General features: G+C 37.3%; 1 protein-coding gene across 2 annotated transcripts; it reads left to right on the forward strand.

Annotated features, from left to right (window-relative positions):
- Positions 1 to 14,399: 14,399 nt before the first annotated feature.
- On the forward strand, positions 14,400 to 16,949 carry LOC140891215 (uncharacterized). Of its 2 annotated transcripts, XM_073299587.1 has the most exons (7): positions 14,400 to 14,470; positions 14,700 to 14,803; positions 14,928 to 14,977; positions 15,228 to 15,319; positions 15,575 to 15,698; positions 15,830 to 15,937; positions 16,024 to 16,949. In XM_073299587.1, the coding sequence occupies exons 4-7, from the start codon at positions 15,269 to 15,271 to the stop codon at positions 16,653 to 16,655; spliced, it is 915 nt and encodes a 304-aa protein (XP_073155688.1). In that variant the 5' UTR covers positions 14,400 to 14,470; positions 14,700 to 14,803; positions 14,928 to 14,977; positions 15,228 to 15,268; the 3' UTR covers positions 16,656 to 16,949. The 2 variants fall into 2 exon arrangements, with proteins under 2 accessions (XP_073155688.1, XP_073155686.1); XM_073299585.1 differs by lacking the exons at positions 14,400 to 14,470; positions 15,228 to 15,319 and having other exon boundaries at positions 14,481 to 14,803; positions 16,024 to 16,948.
- The last annotated feature ends 5,761 nt before the right edge of the window (positions 16,950 to 22,710 follow it).

Below are 22,710 nucleotides of genomic sequence, written 5' to 3' on the forward strand. Positions count from 1 at the left end.
AATATTCTTGAAGGTTTTAGAAGTTCCAGACGGCAGATATAGGCGGCGGCTACGGTCGTGGAGATTGAAGACGGAGCCAACATAGTTTTCCTTCTTTTCTTTCTTAATTTTTGTTTGAATTATTGTTTTCAATTTTTGAGTAGTTTTAATTCAATCAAGACGGCGTGATTGGGCCGGACAAATTTATGTAGAAAACTTGGATGTTTGTTTGGGATTTTTCAGAGTTGATTTTATTTTATTGATTGTCGAATTTATATTTGTCTTGTGAATAGTCTGATCAACTGTTTGCTTGCATGTTAATCGATTCCAAGTCGACAGAGGAGGTTTTGATTTTGATCACTTTGATAATCAACATATTGTAAAACCGACTAGAAATATAATTCGGTTTCAGTGTGCGGTTTGGGTGTAAACTGAATTTTCACAAATATTTAATGCATTCAAATTTGATTAGAATTACGAAAGATGAATCCGTCAATATTTGAATAGGTTTGATTGTTCTAGAAATAGTCCTTTGAACAAATTAGGAGAATTTCCGTGAATTAAGATTAAATCTGAGTCCTGAATTGACTACATGTTACATGATTTGTTCGGTACCTGCGTGTGTCTTGGTTGTCTTTGTTTTAATTATTTTTATCTTTAGTTATTTTTATTCTTATTTCTTAAGCAGTTTTTATTTTATATTCTTATTTTATTTAAATCAAATTGCTTTTTATGATTTTGTATAGATTAAGTAAAATAATTAATTCTTGAGAATTGACAACAGTCCCTGTGGGATCGATACTTAGACTCTCTGTCCACTTTACTATTACTTGACCTAGTGCACTTGCTAGTAAATACCGAATTAAGCGGTCAAGTTTTTGTCGCCGTTGCCGGGGACTATTTAGTTAATATTAGGATAGATTATTTGCTTGAGACTAGATATTTTATTATTTTAATTTTTTTATTATTTATTTTTAATTTTATTGTTTCTTACTTGTGAGGTACTTGGAGATGGATCATCGACAGGTGTTCACAAGGTTTGGCCAACAATACTCAGAGCCATTCTATGCTTCTTGGGGGAGATTCAATGATTTGGCGAACAAATTTTGATGTCATCAATTTTTGAACTGCACCCTTACTCAGATTTTTTATGGTGGTTTGGATGCGACAACAAGACATTGGGTAGATTATGGAGCTTTGGCCACGAGCAGTCACTTGTTCAACAGAGATTACGACAGTGCGATGCACTTGTTAAATGATATGGCAGATTTCGACTACCATTGGCATTGTGATCCTTCACTGCAGGGTTGGAGTCACCAATATCCTCCAGATATCAACTATATAAAATTTTCAAACCAACCACTTGAGCATCAAGAAGAGTGTATAGGGCATTTTGAGGATCATGTGGCTCAGTTGGAGAACATGGTGCGACAACAGATAGAGATAAATCAGTTCTTAGAAAGCCGCATCAAGTCTTTGAGTCTTTTGGATGAACATATTGCGCTTCTTAGAGAACCAATTTTTGAGATCTGCCAAGAGAATGAAGTAATTGAGCCAGAGCAAGAAGAACTATTTTTTGAAGAATCTTAATGTGACGAGGAGCTAAAAGTGACAGTGGAGGATGAAGAAATATACAAGGAGAAAGATTTGAACTCGTCAATGGTCTTTACATGCACACCACTTAAAGATATTTTCTTTCCATTGACGCCGACTCCACAAAATTGCATCTTCTATGAGCTACAGCCTAGATTCGAAATCTCCTTCCAAAAGAAAAAATTCCTGCCGAGTAATGATGGACCAACAAGCTTGAACTTCATATATCACGCCAAGCTTGAGGGCGAAGAAAATCAAGACCCATATGTAGAGTCGTATGATTCTTACTATGGGCGGCAGCCGCTCTTTGATGGTTGCTTCTGCATAGTCGGGCTGTAGACTATAAACTTAGCGCTGACTGGGAGGCAACCCAGTGTTCTCTTTACATTATTTTTTTTATTGTTATTTTTCTTTTTATTATATTTTGCTAATCCAATGCCTTACCTGTCGCCTTTTTATGTGCAATATATTGCCCCGCCACCAGAAGTTTTTGTTGGACTTTTTCAAAGGAGGAAGATGACGAATACAAAACCAGGGGAGTGTTATTTTTGTTTTCATTGTGTGTTTGTTTTGCATTCTGTTCATTGTTCTGAAGCATTGAGGGCAATGCTTTGGATAAGTATGGGGGGTGTTATTTAGTTTTGTTTCATTCATCATTGTATTTTGCATTCATATGATCTAGTTTATGGCATATAGTTTGTATTCATGCATATCATTATGTTTTGTTTTTATGTTGTGTGAATAAGTAGAATGATGATTGTTGACCGATGATGATAGAGTTGTAGAAAAAGAAATTTTTTTTAAAAAATTTTTCTTTTGATTGAACATGAGAAGCTGTTGGTTGAATCGTGAATCTTTTTAAGCACACATGTTAGACTAGTGTAGTGTAGCGAAGTAATTGATGAAGTTCGTGTTTGCTTGACCATTGCACGATAATAGGTGTTTGTTGATCATGATAGTGTCTTTGGATTCTTGATGATTTTAGATATTACATATATGATCTTGGGTGTACCTATAAATTTTTTTGAAAAACTTTTGTTGAAAATTAAGTTAACTCCATCCGGGTTACGAGCAGAGATTGAAAGCCTAATCTCGTGTTCTTGACTAAGTATGCGGATTCCATGGGGTTAATAATTTTGAAATTTTAAAATAACAATTCCATCCGGGCTTGAAAAATGATTGAAATTATAATCATTCTTCCATAGCTAAGTTTGCGGGTTTAATGGGATTGTTGCTCCATCCGAGCTATAGACAAGGTGATTGAAATTAGAATCCTATCTTAGTTATAGCTAAGTTTGCGGGTAATTATTGGGGCATAAAAATCCGGGTGTAAAATTCTGAGGTACGTAATTATTCTCAAGAGAGTGCATGTTTTTGTTTGGGATTGTTGAGATGAAAGAGTGCTGGATAGTGACACTTGCACTGAATTGTCATAGGTGGCTAAGCATTCTTAGGACAGATTCTTTGAAGTTGCACGAAACTGGATTGGCATGGCACACACTCATGTTTACGTTAAACTGACAGTGTATTGTGAACAATCAAAAGTTTGTGGTTTTTAGTTGTTGAATTTGAAACTTATCGGAGACTATGTTGTTCATGATTCATTCTTACTTATGTCGTTGTTTGCATTTTGTTTTTGCATATCTTGCTCGAGGGCGAGCAAGGTTTAAATATCGGGGTGTTGATAAGTGCAATTTGTGTGCATTATTTTGTGATAGGTTTATGTTTATTTTGTGTGCATTCATATTGTTTTTATGTGTGTTTATGTGTTTTAGTGCATGTGTTTGTATTTCACTCTCCCGGTTGATTTTGTAGGAAAATGAATTTTTGAAGAGTGAATTATGGAGCTGCTTTGGTCGAAAATTCAAATTTAATTTTAGAGAGATCCAAATCCGATCTCCACCGTTCAGAATGAAGTTCAAGATATTTGAAGTTACTGTCCAAATTTCAACTCGTTCCGACGGCTAGATCTCAAGATATGAATTTTTCAAAATCGTCGCGCGGAGCAGATTGAAGCATGCGCTGATTGGTGAATGTGTAGCGCGTTTTCACTTAAAATCAGCACAAGAAGAAGCGCTGTTGGGGATTGGATGAAGCGCTAACGCGCAATGGAGATGGGGAACAGCGCATGTGTTTTGCGCATGAAGTTGGCGCTGAAAAGAGGAGCAATCGCGCAAGTGTTCAGCGCATGAAGAAAATTAGAACGCGCGCGAGCGCGGAAGAGAATTCCAGAGATTTGAGGTCTGGTTGCGCGCGAGCGAGAGGAGGCGAGAGGACACTGTTTTGAAGAACTGCGCGCGCACAAGTTCTTTTTCAGGCGCGCGCGCGTGTCGCGGAGTCAGAAAAATCGGAAATTCCTTTTGGCGTAAGGAAAATAATTATTATGGGATCCAAACACTATAAATAGGAGATTTTAATATTCTTGAAGCTTTTAGAAGTTCCAGACGGCAGACAGAGGCGGCGGCTACGGGCGTGGAGATTGAAGACGGAGGAGCCATCAGAGTTTTTCTTCTTTTCTTTCTTAATTTTTGTTTGAATTATTGTTTTCAATTATTGAGTAGTTTTTATTCAACCAAGACGGCGTGATTGGGCCGGAAAAATTTATGTAGAAAACTTGGATGTTTATTTGGGATTTTTCAGAGTTGATTTTATTTTATTGATTGTCGAATTTATATTTGTCTTGTGAATAGTCTGATCAACTGTTTGCTTGCATGTTAATCGATTCCAAGTCGACAGAGGAGGTTTTGATTTTGATCACTTTGATAATCAACATATTGTAAAACCGACTAGAAATAGAATTCGGTTTCAGTGTGTGGTTTGGGTGTAAACTGAATTTTCACAAATATTTAATGCATTCAAATTTGATTAGAATTACGAAAGATTAATCTGTCAATATTTGAATAGGTTTGATTGTTCTAGAAATAGTCATTTGAACAAATTAGGAGAATTCTCGTGAATTAAGATTAAATCTGAGTCCTGAATTGACTACATGTTACATGATTTGTTCGGTACCTGCGTGTGTCTTGGTTGTCTTTGTTTTAATTATTTTTATCTTCAGTTATTTTTATTCTTATTTCTTAAGCAGTTTTTATTTTATATTCTTATTTTATTTAAATCAAATTGTTTTTTATGATTTTGTCTAGATTAAGTAAAATAATTAATTCTTGAGAATTGACAACAGTCCCTGTGGGATCGATATTTGGACTTTCTGTCCACTTTACTATTACTTGACCTAGTGCACTTACTAGTAAATATACCGAATTAAGCGGTCAGCCTGTTTCATATATTCGATTTGGTTGTAATAATTCAGTATTTTCATATTCTTTTTTTTGGGATTGTATTATTATTTTGGTTTTCCACTAAGATTTATCTGATATTGTTAATTTCATGTTAAGCTTCTGATTAGTAGGTGATCAGAGTGTGGGTCACTATATTTTTGGTATCAGAACATGCGATAAGATTTTTTGGGACATAGTTTTGATATATTTTTGTTTAACTTGGGTTATCCTTATAGATTCCTGAATGGATTCAATGACAATAGCAGCAAGAGGAGTTGGGATAGCAAGGCACCTAGGCTTTCATGAGATCGTCATCTCCAAGATTAGCATCTGATAAGCGCAATTTATTGCACTTATATTTCATAAATTTTATCATAGATTTTGTGATTTCTTGAGCGATACTTTGTGTTTTGTTTGTGTTTTTGCCGGTTGTAGGAGGCGAGCTAATTATGAGGTTTTATATCACATATGGAGTGCAAAGGAACCAAAGATGGTTTTGAAATTGATAGAAAAAAGAGTTCAAGAAAACGAGGCAGCAAGCTCAGTGCACCCACACAGAATTACAACGCCCATGCTCCACTGTGAGAATTTTTAGAATGCTTAAATTAGTACCTTCAGTGCACCTGTGAAAGTTATGGCGTCGCAACGCCATATGAATGAAGTTTTTTTAGAATTTTGGACTCTTAACTTAAAAAGAAGACTGGCTTGCATAAAAAAAGGTAGGGATCATGATTTGGAGAAAGAAAAAAAAGAGACAAGAAAATGGCGGCCGAGAACATGGAGAAGCTGGAAAGAAAGGAAGAAAACTCGAAGGTTGGAGAACACAAGAAACGACGGAGATTGCTCACATCTGGGAATGGAAACACAACCTCTATCCTCTGTTTTTAATTTCTCTCCTTATTATTATTTTCGTTGGGATGAACTATTTTGAGACTATGTTTTGTTTCATTTTGAATTTTTTTCATGAACTAATTCCCTCGTCTAGAGTGTCGAAGTATAGGGGTGTTCACAGTTCGGATAACCGCCCGAACCGAACTGAAATTGAAAATTCGTTTTGAATAAAAAAAAAACAAACCGTTAATTCGGTTCGGCTTTAGATTTTTGAATTTTTGGATTTTTTTCGGTTTGATTTTTTCCCACGGTTAATCGAACCGACCCAAAGCAAAAAACCTTTTTTGTATTTGAATTTCTTTATTAAGAAATTAATATTTGGAATGGATCAGTGTTGAATTATACACGTATTTGCATTATATGTTATATTATTTTCTATAAATTAATAAATTATTATTATTGAAATTTAAAACGCTAGCAATTTCTTTGTTCTCAGTGCAGTTATTTTCAAATATATTTTTCGAAGCAGTAAATCAAAAATATTTGATTGAATAAATTTTTAATTTTTTCCAAAAACTATTCATTAACAGAATAACTCAAATTCTTTTAAATTTTTTTTAAAAAAACCGGTTAACAGAAAAATCGGAATAATTTTGGTTAAAAACCAAATCAAACCGCTCAATTCGGTTCGGTTTTCGATTTGGAGTTTCAAAGAACCGAAATTTCAGTTCGGTTCGGGCGGTTTGGCCCGAATGAACACCCCTATCGACATAGTGACATCGGAAACCATGTTTAGGATCTTTTGATTTTATTAATTGAATTATTCGTTTGATTCATTTGTGTTTTTTTTATTTATTATTTTCGAATCTACTGGTCATAGGTTGATTGATGCATGTGTTTAAATTCATCATTCGAGAGAGAGGATTATAAACAAGACGTAGAAAAACACATCGTTAGTGATTATATTGATGGAAGGCGTATAACGCTATTGAAGCCTTGAATAATTTTATGCGTATCATATTATTTAATACTAGATTGTTAATAAGAATATTGTGGTTTATATTAGATAATTAATATCTATCATCACTTGGGAAAGAGGATAGATAATCGTTGAATTCTAAGATAATGAATTGAAAAACTCATAATATATAAATCGTTAGAAATTAAACATGGTGGAAGATTGAACTAAATCGCACCTCTAGAATTCGTTCATTAATTGATCGCCGTTATAAATTTATTTCGTTAATTTATTAGAAAATTTTTAGTAATCTAGAACCTTGAAATTACCGTAGATTTAAATAGGATTAATTCAGGTCAATTATAAATATTCAGTGTAATATTAATTACTCAGTCTCTATGAAAACGGTAATCTACTCACTCTTTATTAAAACTTGACTCTGTGCGCCTGCAAGAGAATGAAATAATGTAACAAGTTTTTGGCGCCCTTGCCAGAGACTGAAGCTTTAATTTATTTAGACTGAATTTTTACCAATCAGTTTTAATTTTTATTTAGAGCAAATCTTAATTTATTTTATTATTTTTTTGATCCCACTCCTTTCTGTGTATGCAGTTTATGCGCAAAAGCCAAAGCTTCTATTAATTACTCTTTGGTCCAGAAATAGAAAAAACTGCAATAGCTTTGAAAAAAGCTAGGAGAGAATGATTGAGAAGAATGGAGGAAAATCATAATAACATGAATGGAGGGGATGCTACTGGCCCAATACCAATCTGGGATCACTTCAGAAAAGTCATCAATACAAATTATTCAGGAATTGCTAGACGGAACGTAACTGCGAACAATTTCGAGTTAAAGCCCGCACTGATAAATATGGTACAACAGAATCAATTCCGAGGATCGGCTGCTGAATATCCTAATCTACATCTGCGAACATTTTTAGAGATCGCAGATACCGTCAAGATTCCTAGTGTTGCTGAAGACACCATGTGGAGACCCCGGGTGCAGACTACAACATGACAAAGCAGCAAACCAAACCGGAATAAATTTTTTAAAAAAAATATACACGGACTCCGTGCACACATCCGTGCTAGGGTTCGTGCATATACAAAGGCTCAAACCCGAAAGCACACGGACCCAGGCACGGAGGTCTGTATAGGGTCCATGCACAACTAAATTTTTCCTTCCAAAATTTGTTCAAAACAGAGGGCACACGGACCCAGGAACGGAGGGGTGCACGGGGTCCGTGCCCTATTATTCTGTGCATGGTGGTTCAACCCGAGGGCACTCGGACCTAGGCACGGAAGCTGTCCAGGGTCCGTGCCCTGCTAAATTTTTGTTTTTCAAATCTTGTTCTCAAACCCGGAATGGTGATAACATGGTATAACAATCAAATCTGATCATAAAAGGAGTTCCAACATAATTATACAAGTAGAAATCTAACATATTTGATAGATACAATTATTCAACATATTTCAGAATGAGTTCAACATCGACTCAACTACTAAACCCAAGCTCCACTGCTACTCTCAATCTTTTTCTATCTCAATCGTCTCTGACTCGTTCCTGCCCCACCTATTGTCATGTACACATACAAAACACAACAATAGCCGGATAAATCCAGTGAGAATAATATTCCCAGTATAAACAACATAAACATGCAATATAAAATAAATTATGAATGCAATGCATGTTTAACAAGTAGGCTATCAAATCTGATGTCAAGAAATCTTGGTTCTTCTTTTGGGATCCCGGGAAAAAGACCTCACCACATAGCCACCAACACTTCCAATCGGGGTGGTGTAGAGTATCTCAATCCCCTGACTTTGGTGCAACTATAATGAGTTATCTAGCTCTAGAAATACATCTACTCCCATGCCACTCGATTATATCCCCCAAACATCTCTTGCAATCTAGGCTATCTCGCCTTCTATGATTTATGGTTTAGGCTCAATATGAATGCATACATGATCTAGATGTTAGAGTAGGTGCCCGTCGAGCCAAGTGTTGGCCGATGGTCCTTGAGAAAACTCTTGTATGACAATCTTTATTTTATTTATATTTGACATTATTTAATTTGGCACATCTTTATCTTTATACCCATACTAGCTTCATAGATAAAGCCCTTGATTATACAAATAGTAGAAAGAATATGAGATGGTCATGTGATGACTATCATGAAACTCATATTTGGAATACTGTATATTCTAAATTGTTCCTAGTCGATTCAGCCGCCATAAAGAAGGATAAAGGCCGCTCGAGCTTGAGACTAGTATTTGCGATGTGAGTACCATGTTTCATTGGTAGGGGACATGGAGATGTCCAAGCATGAAAATAGGTGCTCCTTGTAGAGTGCACTGAACAACCCTCCCTAAAGGACTTTCCAAGTGGTTCTCACTTATCAAGTGGAGAAGTCCTAGTTTATGGTTGTACACCATTAGTCCTTATGACCTGGGACAACATGAAGACTCTATATGCTAGTGCTTCAATTTGACTTGTTTACCGACTCATCTAGTCATCAGGTGGCAATGTTGGGTGTTGTGACGAAACATATAAAATTCGATGCATTGTAGTCGGGGATTCACCGCTTACCTACGGGTATGGATATCCTATGTGTTCTCATGCATATGTAGCTTGAAATCTCTGATCAGAGTAGTTGGTAATTAAGAAAGGGTTTATTGAATTACACCTTCGATGCAACTACGGTATGACACATAGTTATCGATTCATTGACAACTCTCGATAAACCAATGGTTGTATGCAAAGCTATCAAAATGCGAGTACTGGTTGGACCGAGTTGTTTTTCTAGGCCATATTATATCGGGAGATGGAATTGCTATGGACCCCAGTAAGATCGAGGCAGTCATGAATTGGCCGAGAACAGTGCCAGAAATCCGAAGCTTTATGGGTTTAGCGGGATATTATCGCCGATTTATCGAGGGTTTCTCTTCCATTGCAAAGCCAATTACCCAATTGACCAAGAATAATGCACCGTTTTTTTGGTCCGAGGAGTGCGAGGCCAATTTTATTGAGTTGAAGAAGAGGTTGACCAGTGCACCGATCTTGTCTATTCCATCAGGTACGGGAGGTTTTTCCGTTTACTGCGATGCTTCTCATCGTGGTCTTGGTTGCATTCTTATGCAGAGGAAGCACATAATAGCTTATGCATCGAGACAGCTGAAGCCGCACGAGACTCGTTATCCAATCCATGATCTTGAGCTTGCTGCGATCTTTTTTGCTTTGAAGATCTGGCGCCATTACCTTTATGGTGAGTTTTTTGAAATAATTTCTGACCACAAGAGCCTGAAATACTTGTTCTCCCAGTCCGAGATGAACATGAGACAGAGGAGATGGATGGATTTGCTTAAGGACTTTGACTGTGAGATCAAGTATTACCCCGAAAAGTCGAATACAGCTGCAGACGCTCTTAGTCGGAAACTTTGTTCCTTATCTATCGCTACGATTGTTGTCTCTCAGTTGATTGAAGACTGTTGTACTTCTGGTTTGGAGTTTGAGACCAATAGGAAATCCATCAGAGTTTTTGCGATTCAGGCCGAGCCAGAGTTGTTTCAGTTGATCAGAGAGGCAAAGAGATCTGATCCGAGCAGTCAGAGTTTGATAGAGAGGGTCAGATCAGGTCATCAGTCAGAGTTTCAGGTCAGGGATGATGTTTTATTCGTGAATAGCCGTATTGTTGTGCCTGATGTTTCTGAGTTGAGACAGCGTATTCTTAGAGAGGCGCATTACAGTTGGTTCAGTATTCATCCCTGAGGCCGAAAGATGTATAATGACTTGAAGACTCAGTTCTGGTGGAAAAAATTGAAGGGAGACGTCACGAGGTTTGTGTCCCATTGTTTGAATTGTCAACAGGTGAAAGCCAAGAGGAAGAAACCAGATGGATTATTGCACAGTTTGCCTGTTCCAGAATGGAAGTGGGATCACATCTCGATGGATTTCATCACGAAATTACTGCGTTCAGTTAAGGGTTGTGATGCGATTTGGGTAATGATTGACCGGTTGATGAAATCTGCTTGTTTCATTCCATAACGAATGACATATTGTCACGATCAGATGACCGAGTTATATGTCAGAGAGGTTGTGAGATTGCACGGCATGCCGAAGTCGATAGTATCAGACAGAGATCCGAGATTCACTTCTCACTTTTGGCACAGTTTACATAAGGCATTGGGTACTCGTTTGTGCTTGAGCACAGCGTATTACTCTCAGACCGACGGTCAGTTCGAGCGTACAATCCAGACTTTGGAGGATATGCTTCGAGCAGTAGTGCTTGATTTTGGCTCAGGTTGGCAGGATTTTTTGCCTCTAGTGGAGTTTTCGTACAATAATAGCTTCCATGCGAGTATTGGAATGACACCTTTTGATGCTTTGTATGGGAAGAAGTGCAGATCTCCGTTATTTTGGGATGAGATTTCAGAATCACCTGAGTTGGGTCCAGATATGATTTGCGATATGGCAGAGCAGGTGAAGTTGATTTGAACCAGACTGAAGACAGCCCAAGATAGACAGGCCAAGTATGCAAATGTCCGGCACAGACCACTGTGTTTTGATCAGGGAGACCGTGTGTTTTTGAAGATTTATCCGTTCAGAGGCACTGTTAGATTCGGGAAAAAAGGGAAGTTGTCGCCGAGATTCATTGGACCATATGAGATTTTGGAAAAGATAGGCAATCTTGCCTATAAGATTGCTCTTCCTCCGTTTTTTTAGGCATCCATGATGTGTTTCACGTTTCGATGTTGCGGAAATATCATTCGGATCCGTCCCATGTTCTTCAACCAGACGAGGCAGAACTCGATGAGAATCTGAGCTACTTCGAGAGACCGATTCAGATTCTTGACAGGAAAGAGAAGCAGCTCAGAAACAAGTCGATTCCGTTAGTGAAGATTCTGTGGAGTCGTCATGAAGTTGAAGAAGCGACTTGGGAGGCCGAATCTGATATGAGATAGCGATTTCCAGAGTTATTTGATTGATGTGAGTCCTTCTTCAGTATGATTCTTCCTTTGTTTCAGTGTGTGATCTATTAGATTTCGAGGACGAAATCGAATTTTATAGGGAAAGAATTGTAAGACCCTAAAATTAATTATTACGTGATTAGCAGAGTTGATTATTATTTATTTTGAATTAATGGAGATTAATTGAGTCGGGATTGAATTGTTTGAGTTTGGAGTTTCAGGGACCGGATTGCAATTTGTCGGTTGACTAGTCAATTGGGAGTGTTATATTATTATTATTATCTGTCTCACCATTACTCATCACTCCTCTTCCTCCCTTCCTCTTCACGCCAACCGAGAGAGAGAGAACGAGAGAAGCCATGGCCTACATTTCGAGCTTCTTCTTCCTTCGGTTCACACGATCCGACTGTCAGATTGCGTCGTTTTGCCGTAAGTTTTGCTACGATGTATGAACTTTGATTTTTTTTGGGTTGTCAGAATTTGATAATTTTCGGGTATGTTGTTCTTGAGCTAGCATAGACCGTGTATTCGAAGTCGGTTCGGAAAAAAAACGAAGAATGGATTTTATATGATTTTTGGAGCATATTTTCGAAAATGGGTTTTGGAATTATGGTGGATTTGGTTGTTTGTAGGATTTGGAAGATGGGTTTGAGTTGTATTGATGATGATAATTGGTTTGAGATTTTTGGTTTGACCAATTATAATCGTTATGCCATCGAAATCGAGTTTGGATTATTGGTTTTATTATTTCGGTTTGATTTCCGGGTTTTGCTTGAGTTGATGAATTGATATCGAATCCGTATGTTCTACAATTTCAGAGTTTGATTGAAAGATTCGGGTTTGAAATGAACTTGGGAGTTTGAACCGATTCTAGAGTTGAAGACGGTATAGTATTAACCTTCTTGTAATGGTTTGTTTTGATTTGATTCGATATTGATTGAGTTCGTTGTCATTTTCAGATTTGAATCCCCGACGAACTTGAAAAGGTAAAAGACGACATTGAATTTAATGGGGTTGAATACTTGAATTTTCAGATTTGAATCCCCGACGAACTTGAAAAGGTAAAAGACGACATTGAATTTAATGGGGTTGAATACTTGAATTTGATTGATTCTCGAGTCCCGAAAATCACACACTGCATGTTAATTTGTTGGTGTGAGCTTGATTGATTTATTTTGTTTACACTTGCATTCATATTGAGACAAATGTTCGATTCGTTTTGAAATTAGACGATTTAGGGAGCTATATTGATGTGGCCTTGGATTTTGAGATTTTCCAAGTGCTAGAATACTTCTTATAATTGCTCTGAAGTCTAGGGGTTTGAGTTGTGCGACATCCACCCCGAATGGGAGTGTAGGTGGGTTGTTTGTAATGACTTGACCCCAAGATCCCAACCGAGTACCGATTGATATTTCGATTATCTGGCTTGATAATCCCGAGTTTTGAAGTCATGCATACATCCATTCTCATTTTGAATTATTGATGTTTGTTACAATTCAATATGAGTTGTTTAATTGTTATTGTATGTCTGTCTCTTTTACTTGAAAATTATATTTCTAACAGGGTTATCCGGCTGTTGTTTTTGTTTGTATGTGTACTTGACAACAGGAGGATCAGGAGCCGGACCGAGTCGTCTGGGTTAGCACAGGGTGAGAATGATAGAAGTGAGACACCGTGTCGTAGGGTTGTGTCTGTTGAACTTGTATTTTATTTTGATTAGTCGATCGAACCCTATCGTCGAACTTGATATGTTGTATTTTGAGCAGAACTTAGAATATTGTACGTTTAAATGTTGATTTGTATATGCGTATGTGTTTTAATTGATTGGAGTTGCCTTTGAGTGATTTTTCCAGGATCCTGCACTTTTTTGCCCGTTTGGCATGCGCGCGAGCGAGAAGCCTGGAGGGCTCGGGTTATCTTGCCCCCCCGCGCGCGAGCACATCACCTCGCGCGGGCGCGAGCCTCCCTTGAGGCCTCTGGCCGCCTTGCCTGCGCGCGCGCTAGGCTTTTATAAAAAAAAAAATTGGCATGCTTTTTCTTTTACTTTGATTGTTTAAACCTGAGTATAGATGATTAGAAACGGGGTCTCATAAAGTTACTTGTTAGTTGTAACAATTGATTGGAAACATGATGAGACCTTCTTGTATAGATCAATGCATGTTTTAGACTTGATAGACCATGAATTGAAAGGAGTTGAATGATCAAGTTTTGCTGTAGAAAAACAGAGCATGTTCTGCCGTGAGAAGCGCCCTCGCCGCTGATTTTTGCAGCACGCGCGCAACCAGCATTTACGTTACTGTTTTGGTAACAAGGGGCGCGCCCGAGCGGTTGTTTTTGACCGCTCGAGCGCGACTCATTTAAAAAAAAAATTTCTTGTTTACTTATCTTTGATCCTCGTTCCACGAATCATGTTTAATGATTAATTGCCCCAAGATGAGATTAGCATTCGAGGCCTCACAGGCGTTGACTTACATTTTACCGAGCTGGTCGGGCTTTTGAGATGACCACGTTTGGTGTGGACTTACGTTTGCCTGACCCGACCGTATTGTGAAAGATTTGAATATTCTTTCTACCATACCGAAACCGTGTTAAAATTTTTGTATCATCAAATTCAGTAAGATACATATTATAAATATTTACTTAAATAGTATTGACACGAGAAAAAATAAAATAAGTCAGATTTCTAAATATTCTTGTGTTGGAGAGAATAAAGAAAAAGATTAGCGATTTGCCGTGCGTGGCCTTTAAAATTCATAGCAGTAATTTTCAAGGAGTCAAAACGATAAGCCGTTTCTTGATTATTCTCGCACATAAAAATCCCATTAATAAAACAAGCCAGGCTGACTCAAGGTCCTCACCGAAGAGTGAGTTTCCCAACTCATCCTCTCATTTTTTAATTTTTATTACCTTATTCCATTCAGATGGATATTCTACTTTTTTATTCGTTTCATTTTCATGGGATTAATAAGTGTTTTATGCACATCCCATTATTTTAATTTCAGTATTCTCTAACTTCAAGAAAATCTGGGGACGGCATTCAGAAATGCCTAAGATTTTGATCCTACTTTGTTTCATGTTTTTGGGTTTTGTCAGTGGTTCAAAACTGGGGATTTATGAGATCAAGAAAGGTGATTTCTCTGTTAAAGTGACCAACTATGGAGCAAGAATCGTCTCTGTTATTCTTCCTGATAAGAATGGTGCTCCGATTTCTTTTTCTTTTTTTTTTCCTTTTCATTTTTATATTTCTTGGAATTCAGGTTTAATGTTTCGGATTTCTGAGATAACGTGCCTTAAAGAAGCAATTTGTCCATGATTTTTCAGGGAAGTTAGCAGACGTTGTTCTTGGCTATGATACAATCAAAGAGTATATGGTATTTTTGTTTTAATTGTTTCCATTACATTTTGTAATGCTGATGACTTTCTCATATGAAAGTGAATCTGCTGGCTCTGGTCAATGTGGTCATAGTCATTGGTCAAAATATTTCAAGATTTCACATTTCTCCCATTGTTGTGATTATGGTCATGGATATTTGTTGAAGATGACCATTATTCTTTAACATCTCAATTTGTTTTTTGGTCACAAGGTTTCAAGTTTTCACATGTTTTTTAATCTTGGAAAAGACCCTTCTTTTGTTTCCATTTGTCGTGACAGAGGAATTATTATGTCCTTATTCTACCACTTGGTTGAGGGAACTCGAATCTTTACCAAGAAGGTGAAACGTTTATGGTTAGATAAATTATTATTACTTTTTTTATTATGTGAGTTGGGGCTTTTGAGTGCTTGTCCCCACTCTGTTTGCCTCATGTATGATGTACTCAATATCTGTTTCCGGTACTTGCTCAAATGCATGCTGCCTGTATGTTATGTTTTATTATGATTGTGTCAAAATAGCACTTTGCATAACTTTAGCTACTTCAAAACCTTTCCCCCGTATGCTATTAAAATGGATTTGATCCCATGGCTGCAGAATGATAGCTCCTACTTTGGAGCCATTGTTGGCCGGGTTGCTAATCGTATTGGTGGTGCTAAGTTTGTGTTAAACGGAACTCTATATAAGCTTGATGCTAACGAGGGATCTAATATGCTTCACGGTACTTTATTTTTAATCGTTTGTATCTGTCCTTCCATCTTTTAGTACATGGAAGACATGGAGTCTTCAGATAGAATAATGCATCTCGTTTAGCTTTTCTTTTCAATTTTTTGTTCTGTAAATTGCTTACAGGTGGGAAAAAAGGATTCAGCCAAGTTGCTTGGAAGGTGAAGAAGCACAAGAAACATGAAGAATCTCCTTACATTACCTTATGGTATCACAGTGTTGACGGCGAAGAAGGTAATTTAACACAACCCTTTCATTTAGCCAGGATTCCAGTTTTACTGTGTCTAAACTCTTCTTTCCCTCGTTCTTGTCTCCTATAGGATTCCCTGGTGATGTTGAGGCCTCTGTAACATATGCTCTTGTCAAACCGTACAAATTAAGTGTAACCATGAAGGCAAAAGTTGCAAAAATAGCAACTCCTGTGAACCTTGCCCAACACAGCTACTGGAATCTTGGCGGTCATGACAGTGGGAATATACTCTCGAATAGGCTGCAGATATTCGCATCACACATCACGCCTGTTGGCAAACAACTCATACCCACTGGTAAAATTGTATCAGTAGAGAATACTCCGTATAATTTTCGTAAACCCCGAGAAATAAAAGGGCCCATAAAGGATCTCCCGGAGGGCTCCAAGGGCTTTGATATCAACTATGTGGTTGATGGTCGTAAAGGGCGAAAAATGAAGCCTGTAGCGGTGGTTTACGATAAGAGATCTGGAAGAGTGATGCATTTATCAGCCAATGCTCCTGGAGTGCAGTTGTATACCGGTAACTATATCAACAATGTGACGGGAAAAGGTGGATGTATTTACCAATCTCATGCAGCTTTATGCTTGGAAACTCAAGGATTTCCGGATTCGGTTAATCACCCAAATTTCCCTTCACAGATTATTAATCCTGGAGAGATGTATGAGCATTGCATGATGTTCACGTTTTCCACCAAGAAATGATATTGAAGTTTATGTTATTGTTCGTACTTGAGGTGGGCTTGTTGCTTGTCGCCTAATCAATTTAACTTTATGTGTTGGCTTTTCCTGGACTATGGAATAAACATACAATGTTTGCAAAGGGACACACTTCTGGGTGTATACTCGTTTTTTTCTTCTCTTGTTTCTCCTCTGTAATGATTCATAGGATCACTTTAAATTGGTGTACACATGCCCAAATACCCTTTGCTTCAACAGGAGCATAGCATGTAAACGACCAGTTGTCCAGAATTTTAGTTTGCATGATTTTTGGCCAACAATAAAGCAGGGAGATATTTATTATATTGTTCCAACAAGGGAGGCATGTCAAAGGCTGTAAGTTTCACTGCATCACATATCTAAAGTTTTGTTTCTTTTGAGGGGCGAGTCCTGAAATTTAGTCGATGGCGAGTCACCTCAAAATCTTCATAGCAGGAAATTTAACACAAAGTTGAGTAAATAATGGATTTCATCCCTTCTTCGGGAACCAAGTTAATCGAAGAAATGATTTTGAAAATTATATAAATAAAAGATAGGGCTTAGAAAGGGCTATCGTTTGATTAGTATTTTTTATTGGTGCGAATTAAGTATTTTATTTATTTGTTTTAGCGTTGACGGAAAACAAACTCGAATATGTCGAAACAAATCGAATGAAACATGATTCGATATAAGATCGTTTGTAGCTGATTTACTAATCTTTCTTTCCTTGGTAGTAATACCTCAATGATTCAACACCGATCAGGAACATAAAGGAATCGATTTGCACAAGCCAAATGCTTAAACTTGTGATATGATTTTGCTTGCAATATTAATTTGAATGAAGTCTCTCGGCCACCATCTTTTATTTCTATATTATGAAGGTTAATCTTTATTATTTAAACTAATGAGAGTCAAAATGTTAGTTAAGAAACTACTCTCCAAGAATTCCAATTTAATATCTGAATTCACATGATTCGGTTCAGCCCTCATGGGTGATTTGTTTATCCATTTTATATTTCTTACATCTTCCACTCGCACATGAGAGCGAGACATCATACAGAGATGTATCATAATTATATACCACCAATTTCATACAAGCAAATGAATCGTGTGGCCAACGAGCATATTAAATAAGAGCTCACAGCCATACACCAATTAATGATATATTGCATCTCAATAAAAAAATATTATGTGGACAATCAACTCGCTATTTTCCAGATTTATTTTACTACACTAATCAGCGTATCTCTTGTCCCAAAAATATTCGGTTTGTATATAAACATATGCATCTCACAATGAGTTGGGACTAAACTACTCATTTCCAAATGGCCACTTAAGCACACGTGCTATGAAACATGTGCTACGATGTGTTTCTTCTACTTTAAAAGTATATTTCATACATAAAAAAAAATATTCACATTGTATAGATCTTAGTTCAAATGTCTCAACACTTAACTTGAGTTTTCTTCTAGTTTATTGTAACGTCTAAAAACTCAAGGCGCCACTAAACATACAAAATCTTTAAAAAATTCAGGGATAATTTACAGAAATAAAATATTTATTTAAAAGGTAAAAATATGCAAAAATAGTTTAAAAGATCATAAACTTGAATTTAGGACCTCAAATGCGCGCAGTGAAAATTTCTAGACAGAACCTTTATTGCTAGGGCTGAAAAATTTTTCGCCCTCGTGCAAGCTCGCGCTTGGGCTTGAGAAAACTCCCGCCCAGTTCGAGCCCTCGCGCCTAGGCACCAGAAACTTTCTCTTGGGCACGAGGCGATCTGCCTGGGGTTCCCAGGCAGGTCGGCACTGCGCTGCTTGGCCAAAAGAATTACTAAAACGACTCCTTTCGACTCACTTGACTCTTTTTTAAAAAATACTCACCCAGACGTTGAAAAAAATGAGTATACACCCAGAGAGCATCAAAACTTAGATAAAATTCATTCAAAATGGTTCATCATTCAAAAGTTTGATTCAAAACTCCATATACACCCTACACACACCAAAATTCTTAATTTTCACATCAAAATCCATAAACTTCTTTAGACCTTTGCACACAAAACATCGAGAACGAATCACGCTTCATTATTTACCTCATGATCTTTAAAACTCTCATAAATCATGTATAATACATATATACACAGCAATACACATAATTTTTCATGGTAAAAATAACTATATTCTTGAATGATAGTTTTCAAACATTAAAAACTTGTCTGATTGTTGATGTTTGGATTTAACCTGCACTTTGGGAGCGATCTAGCCTCGAACAGTGCATAACTCGACTTAGCTTTGTACACAGATTTGAATGTGAAAGGGGAAAAGAGATGGGACGTAGGCGGCGTGATTGAGAAAGAATGAACGTCCACTTGGTTTGTATGAGGACCCGAATTCTAATCATCTAAACATAATAAAATCAAGCAATCCACGATCGAGACGTAAAAGATAAACGACAATTTTTTTAAAAGGGGAGGGCGCGCGGGCGCGCATAGCGCCCTGTTCGGAGTTGCCTTGCTGTTTCCGGGCTGCGCGTGCACGCTGCTCTTGCTGTTTCAGCTCCGAAAACAACTCCAAAAGTGTATTATAACACCCGGAAACACACCGGGACGATCCAACTAACATCCTTCAAAAACAAGATATTCGGATGCACATACAAGAGTCGAAACAAGAAGTTCGATACAAGATAGTTCTAAAGTTATCTGAATACACCGATATAAAACAAGCATCGATTCTAGTTACAATCCAAAACAAGAGTTTGAAATAAATCAACTCCAAAACAAAACCAACTCCAAGCCCTCACTCTATCCACTCGACCACCTAGCCATGCGTTTTCTGACTCGGTCCTGCCTCTCCTGTTGCCAACCACACATACAAAGACAAGAAAACGGCCGGATAAACCGGTGAGAATACTATTCCCAGTAAAAGAGAAAAACATGATATATCAAATAGGCATTTCAAAATGAAATACATCAACTTCCAAATATCCAAAATGAAAGCAATGAATGCATGACTTCAAAAGGTTAGATTATCAATTTGGATAATCAAAAGGTGAATCGTTTCCTTTATTCTCTGGTTTGGGATCCCGAGGATGAAATATCACAACAATCACACCGACTTCCCCTTTCGAGGTGGACGATGTATACTCCAATCCTCCAGACTCCGAGGCATTCAATAGAGAGTTGATCGGCCACTGTAAAGCCTACCAGTGCCACTCGACTATAATCCCAGATCGTCTAATTCAAAAGGAACGAAACGTTCGGCTCAATATGAATGTATATGAAAACTAAAACACCCACTCAAATAATTCAAGTAATTCACATAGACATGCAAGTATGTGATTTCTCTAGCACACTCGAATCAATCCAGGTTCAAGTTAATCATCCAATTCCATCCAAAGTCGTCTTATACCTTTCTCGGTGCTTCACAATCTTCAAATCTGTAAAGCAATAAAATCTTATTCAAAACTCATTCAACTTCCTAATCGATAATAAGAAAACCGATACTATACTGGCTTCGATCTTCAAATGATACGAATTCTGTCCACTCCGAACTCCACGGCCTTCAGACCAATCTAAAACAAAGGCCCTGAATTAACAATCAAACGAATCAAAATTTCCAAAACTCAAACTGGCGGCATAACGCCTATTTTTTGATCAACCGAAAACACAGACAGCAGTATAATATCGATACCAACTCAAATCAATACCAAATCATCAATAGAGACTCAAACCCATCAAATCTTAAAACTTAAACTTTCGAAAAACACAAGAAAATTCATAACAAATTCGAACGACGCTCATTTTCAATTTCGTCTGAGAATAAACGATAAGAACTATCTCAAGAAAATCATATCCGAAAAGAATCGAATTCCAACTACATCCAAAAAAATAAATATATCTGATCGAAAAGAAACTTACGATGGAACGAAGCTCTCGCAGCCGGGATCGCAAATCTGCCTTCAGTTTAAAAATCTATCGGATGGATCAAGCAAACCTGGAAGAAGAAAAGCTTGAGTTGTCGTTTCTTTCTTCTCTAATGGAGGAACCGTGCAATGAAGATGGAGGAATGAGAAAGAGAAAACTAGTCAATCCCACTAAGCCAAGATAATATATAAAAACTCAAATTTGTATTTTAGTCCCTGAAATTTTCGAAAATTGCAAAATAGTCCCTCATAAATATCAAAACGTCCCTCGACTTCTAAAATCCCTGATTATCTCAAATAAACTCAATTAAAATAATTTCGGGGCGTTACAGTTTGTAACTAATGGGCTTGAAAGTCGGCCCATTAGTTGCAAACACAAACTTTAAATCTAGATATCATAAAAAAATATTTTCTCTTGACCTCGTTCGACGCTAGTCTCGTTCCTTCAGTCCAGTATTAATACAAAACCTGAAAACACTAAACTAGCTTGCAAAAAATTAAACATCAGGCATATACATAACATCACATAAATTAAACATAACTTTTAAATTTCATAAATAAAATGCATAAAACCATATAATATTATTTAAAATTTTCGTGAGTGAGATAGTGGACTTTCGGACCATACAACTATATCATCTTAAAAATAATTTCGTCCTCAAAATTCAACTTACCAAACAATACTGGATAGCGACAACGAATATCATCCTCAATTTTCCATGTGGCTTCTTCTACGAATTGTTTACGTCATAGAATTTTCACCATTCCAATCTCTCGGTTCCTCAACTTCCTAACTTGTCTTTCCAAGATTTGAACTGACATCTCCTCGTAAGACAAGTCTGGCTCTCACTGTATTGGTTCGTGGCGAATCACATGGGAAGGATTCGCAACATAATTCCTCACCATGAAGATTTGAAAGACGTTGTCTACGTTTGTCAAGTTTGGAGGCAACGTTAATCGATGAGCTCGAGCCCCAACTTTGTCCAAGATCTCGAAAGGTCCTATGTACCTTGAACTCTTCTTCCCCTTCTTTCCAAACCTCATCACTCTCTTCCAATGCAACACCATCAAGAATACATGGTCACTGATAAGTGCATTTTGCATGCATTATTTTGTGATATTTTTATGTCTATTTTGTATGCGTTCATATTATTTTATTTGTGTTTTCGTGCATTTTAGCTTCACATCATTCCCTTGGTTTATTTACAGGACATAGAAGGAAACTCGACATTTTACGTGAAGAGATTTGATATGTGGTGCACCGTGAAGTACATGGAGCACAGCTGCACATGGAAGAGCTTAGAAGCTGTTCTTTTTGTGATGGATGAGCAGCTGCACGTAAAGAACAAGAAAGAAGAAGAGCAGCAACCATGGATCAGCAAATCTATGCACAAAGAGGAGAAGTGCATCTGCGCTTAAGTGAAGAGAACAAGAAAAGTGCATCTGCGGATTTTAAGGTGCTTTTGCGCGAGCTGGGAAGAACAAGGGGAGCGCAATTGCGCGAAGAAGAGTGCAGATGCGCATTATGTGAAATAGAAATAAAAGCAGCGCGATTGCGCTATGGAAAGGCCCTTGGTATGCGTTGTTGGCTGATGAAGAAGCGCGATAGCGCATCAAAATGGAGAAATCGCGCTTGGTCTGTGTTGTGAGAAATCTCGGGCAGAAAGTTGCTCGCTCGAGCGCACCTTGTGCTCGATCGAGCGAGCCCCGCATACAGAGTTTTTATTTTTGGAAATTCTTGCTCGGGTTTGATGCTATCTTTTGGGGATCCTTGGAAATTTAAATACTGACTTATTCATCAGATTAAGGGTGACAGAAGGGTTTTGAAGGCAAGGAGGCGGCCAACATCATCTTTTGATACTAATCTTATTCCTTTCTTTTATTTTTGATTTTTGGTTGATGTTTTGGATTAAAAACTTTTGTTTATGAATTATGTTGAACTTTGAGTAGTTCTTTCTTTTTGATCAAGGCCCACGTGATTGGGCCAGACAAATTTATGTAGAAAACTTGGATGTTTGTTTTGGATTTTTTAGAATTGATTTTATTTTATTGATTATGAGATTTATATTTGTGAAACGACCCTGACCTTTATTTTAAATTAATTAATAATGAAAATGTGGATTTTAAAAAAAATTCGGCA

This window comes from Henckelia pumila, chromosome 3 (genome assembly GCF_033568475.1).
Source record: "Henckelia pumila isolate YLH828 chromosome 3, ASM3356847v2, whole genome shotgun sequence".
Taxonomy (NCBI): Eukaryota; Viridiplantae; Streptophyta; class Magnoliopsida; order Lamiales; family Gesneriaceae; genus Henckelia; species Henckelia pumila.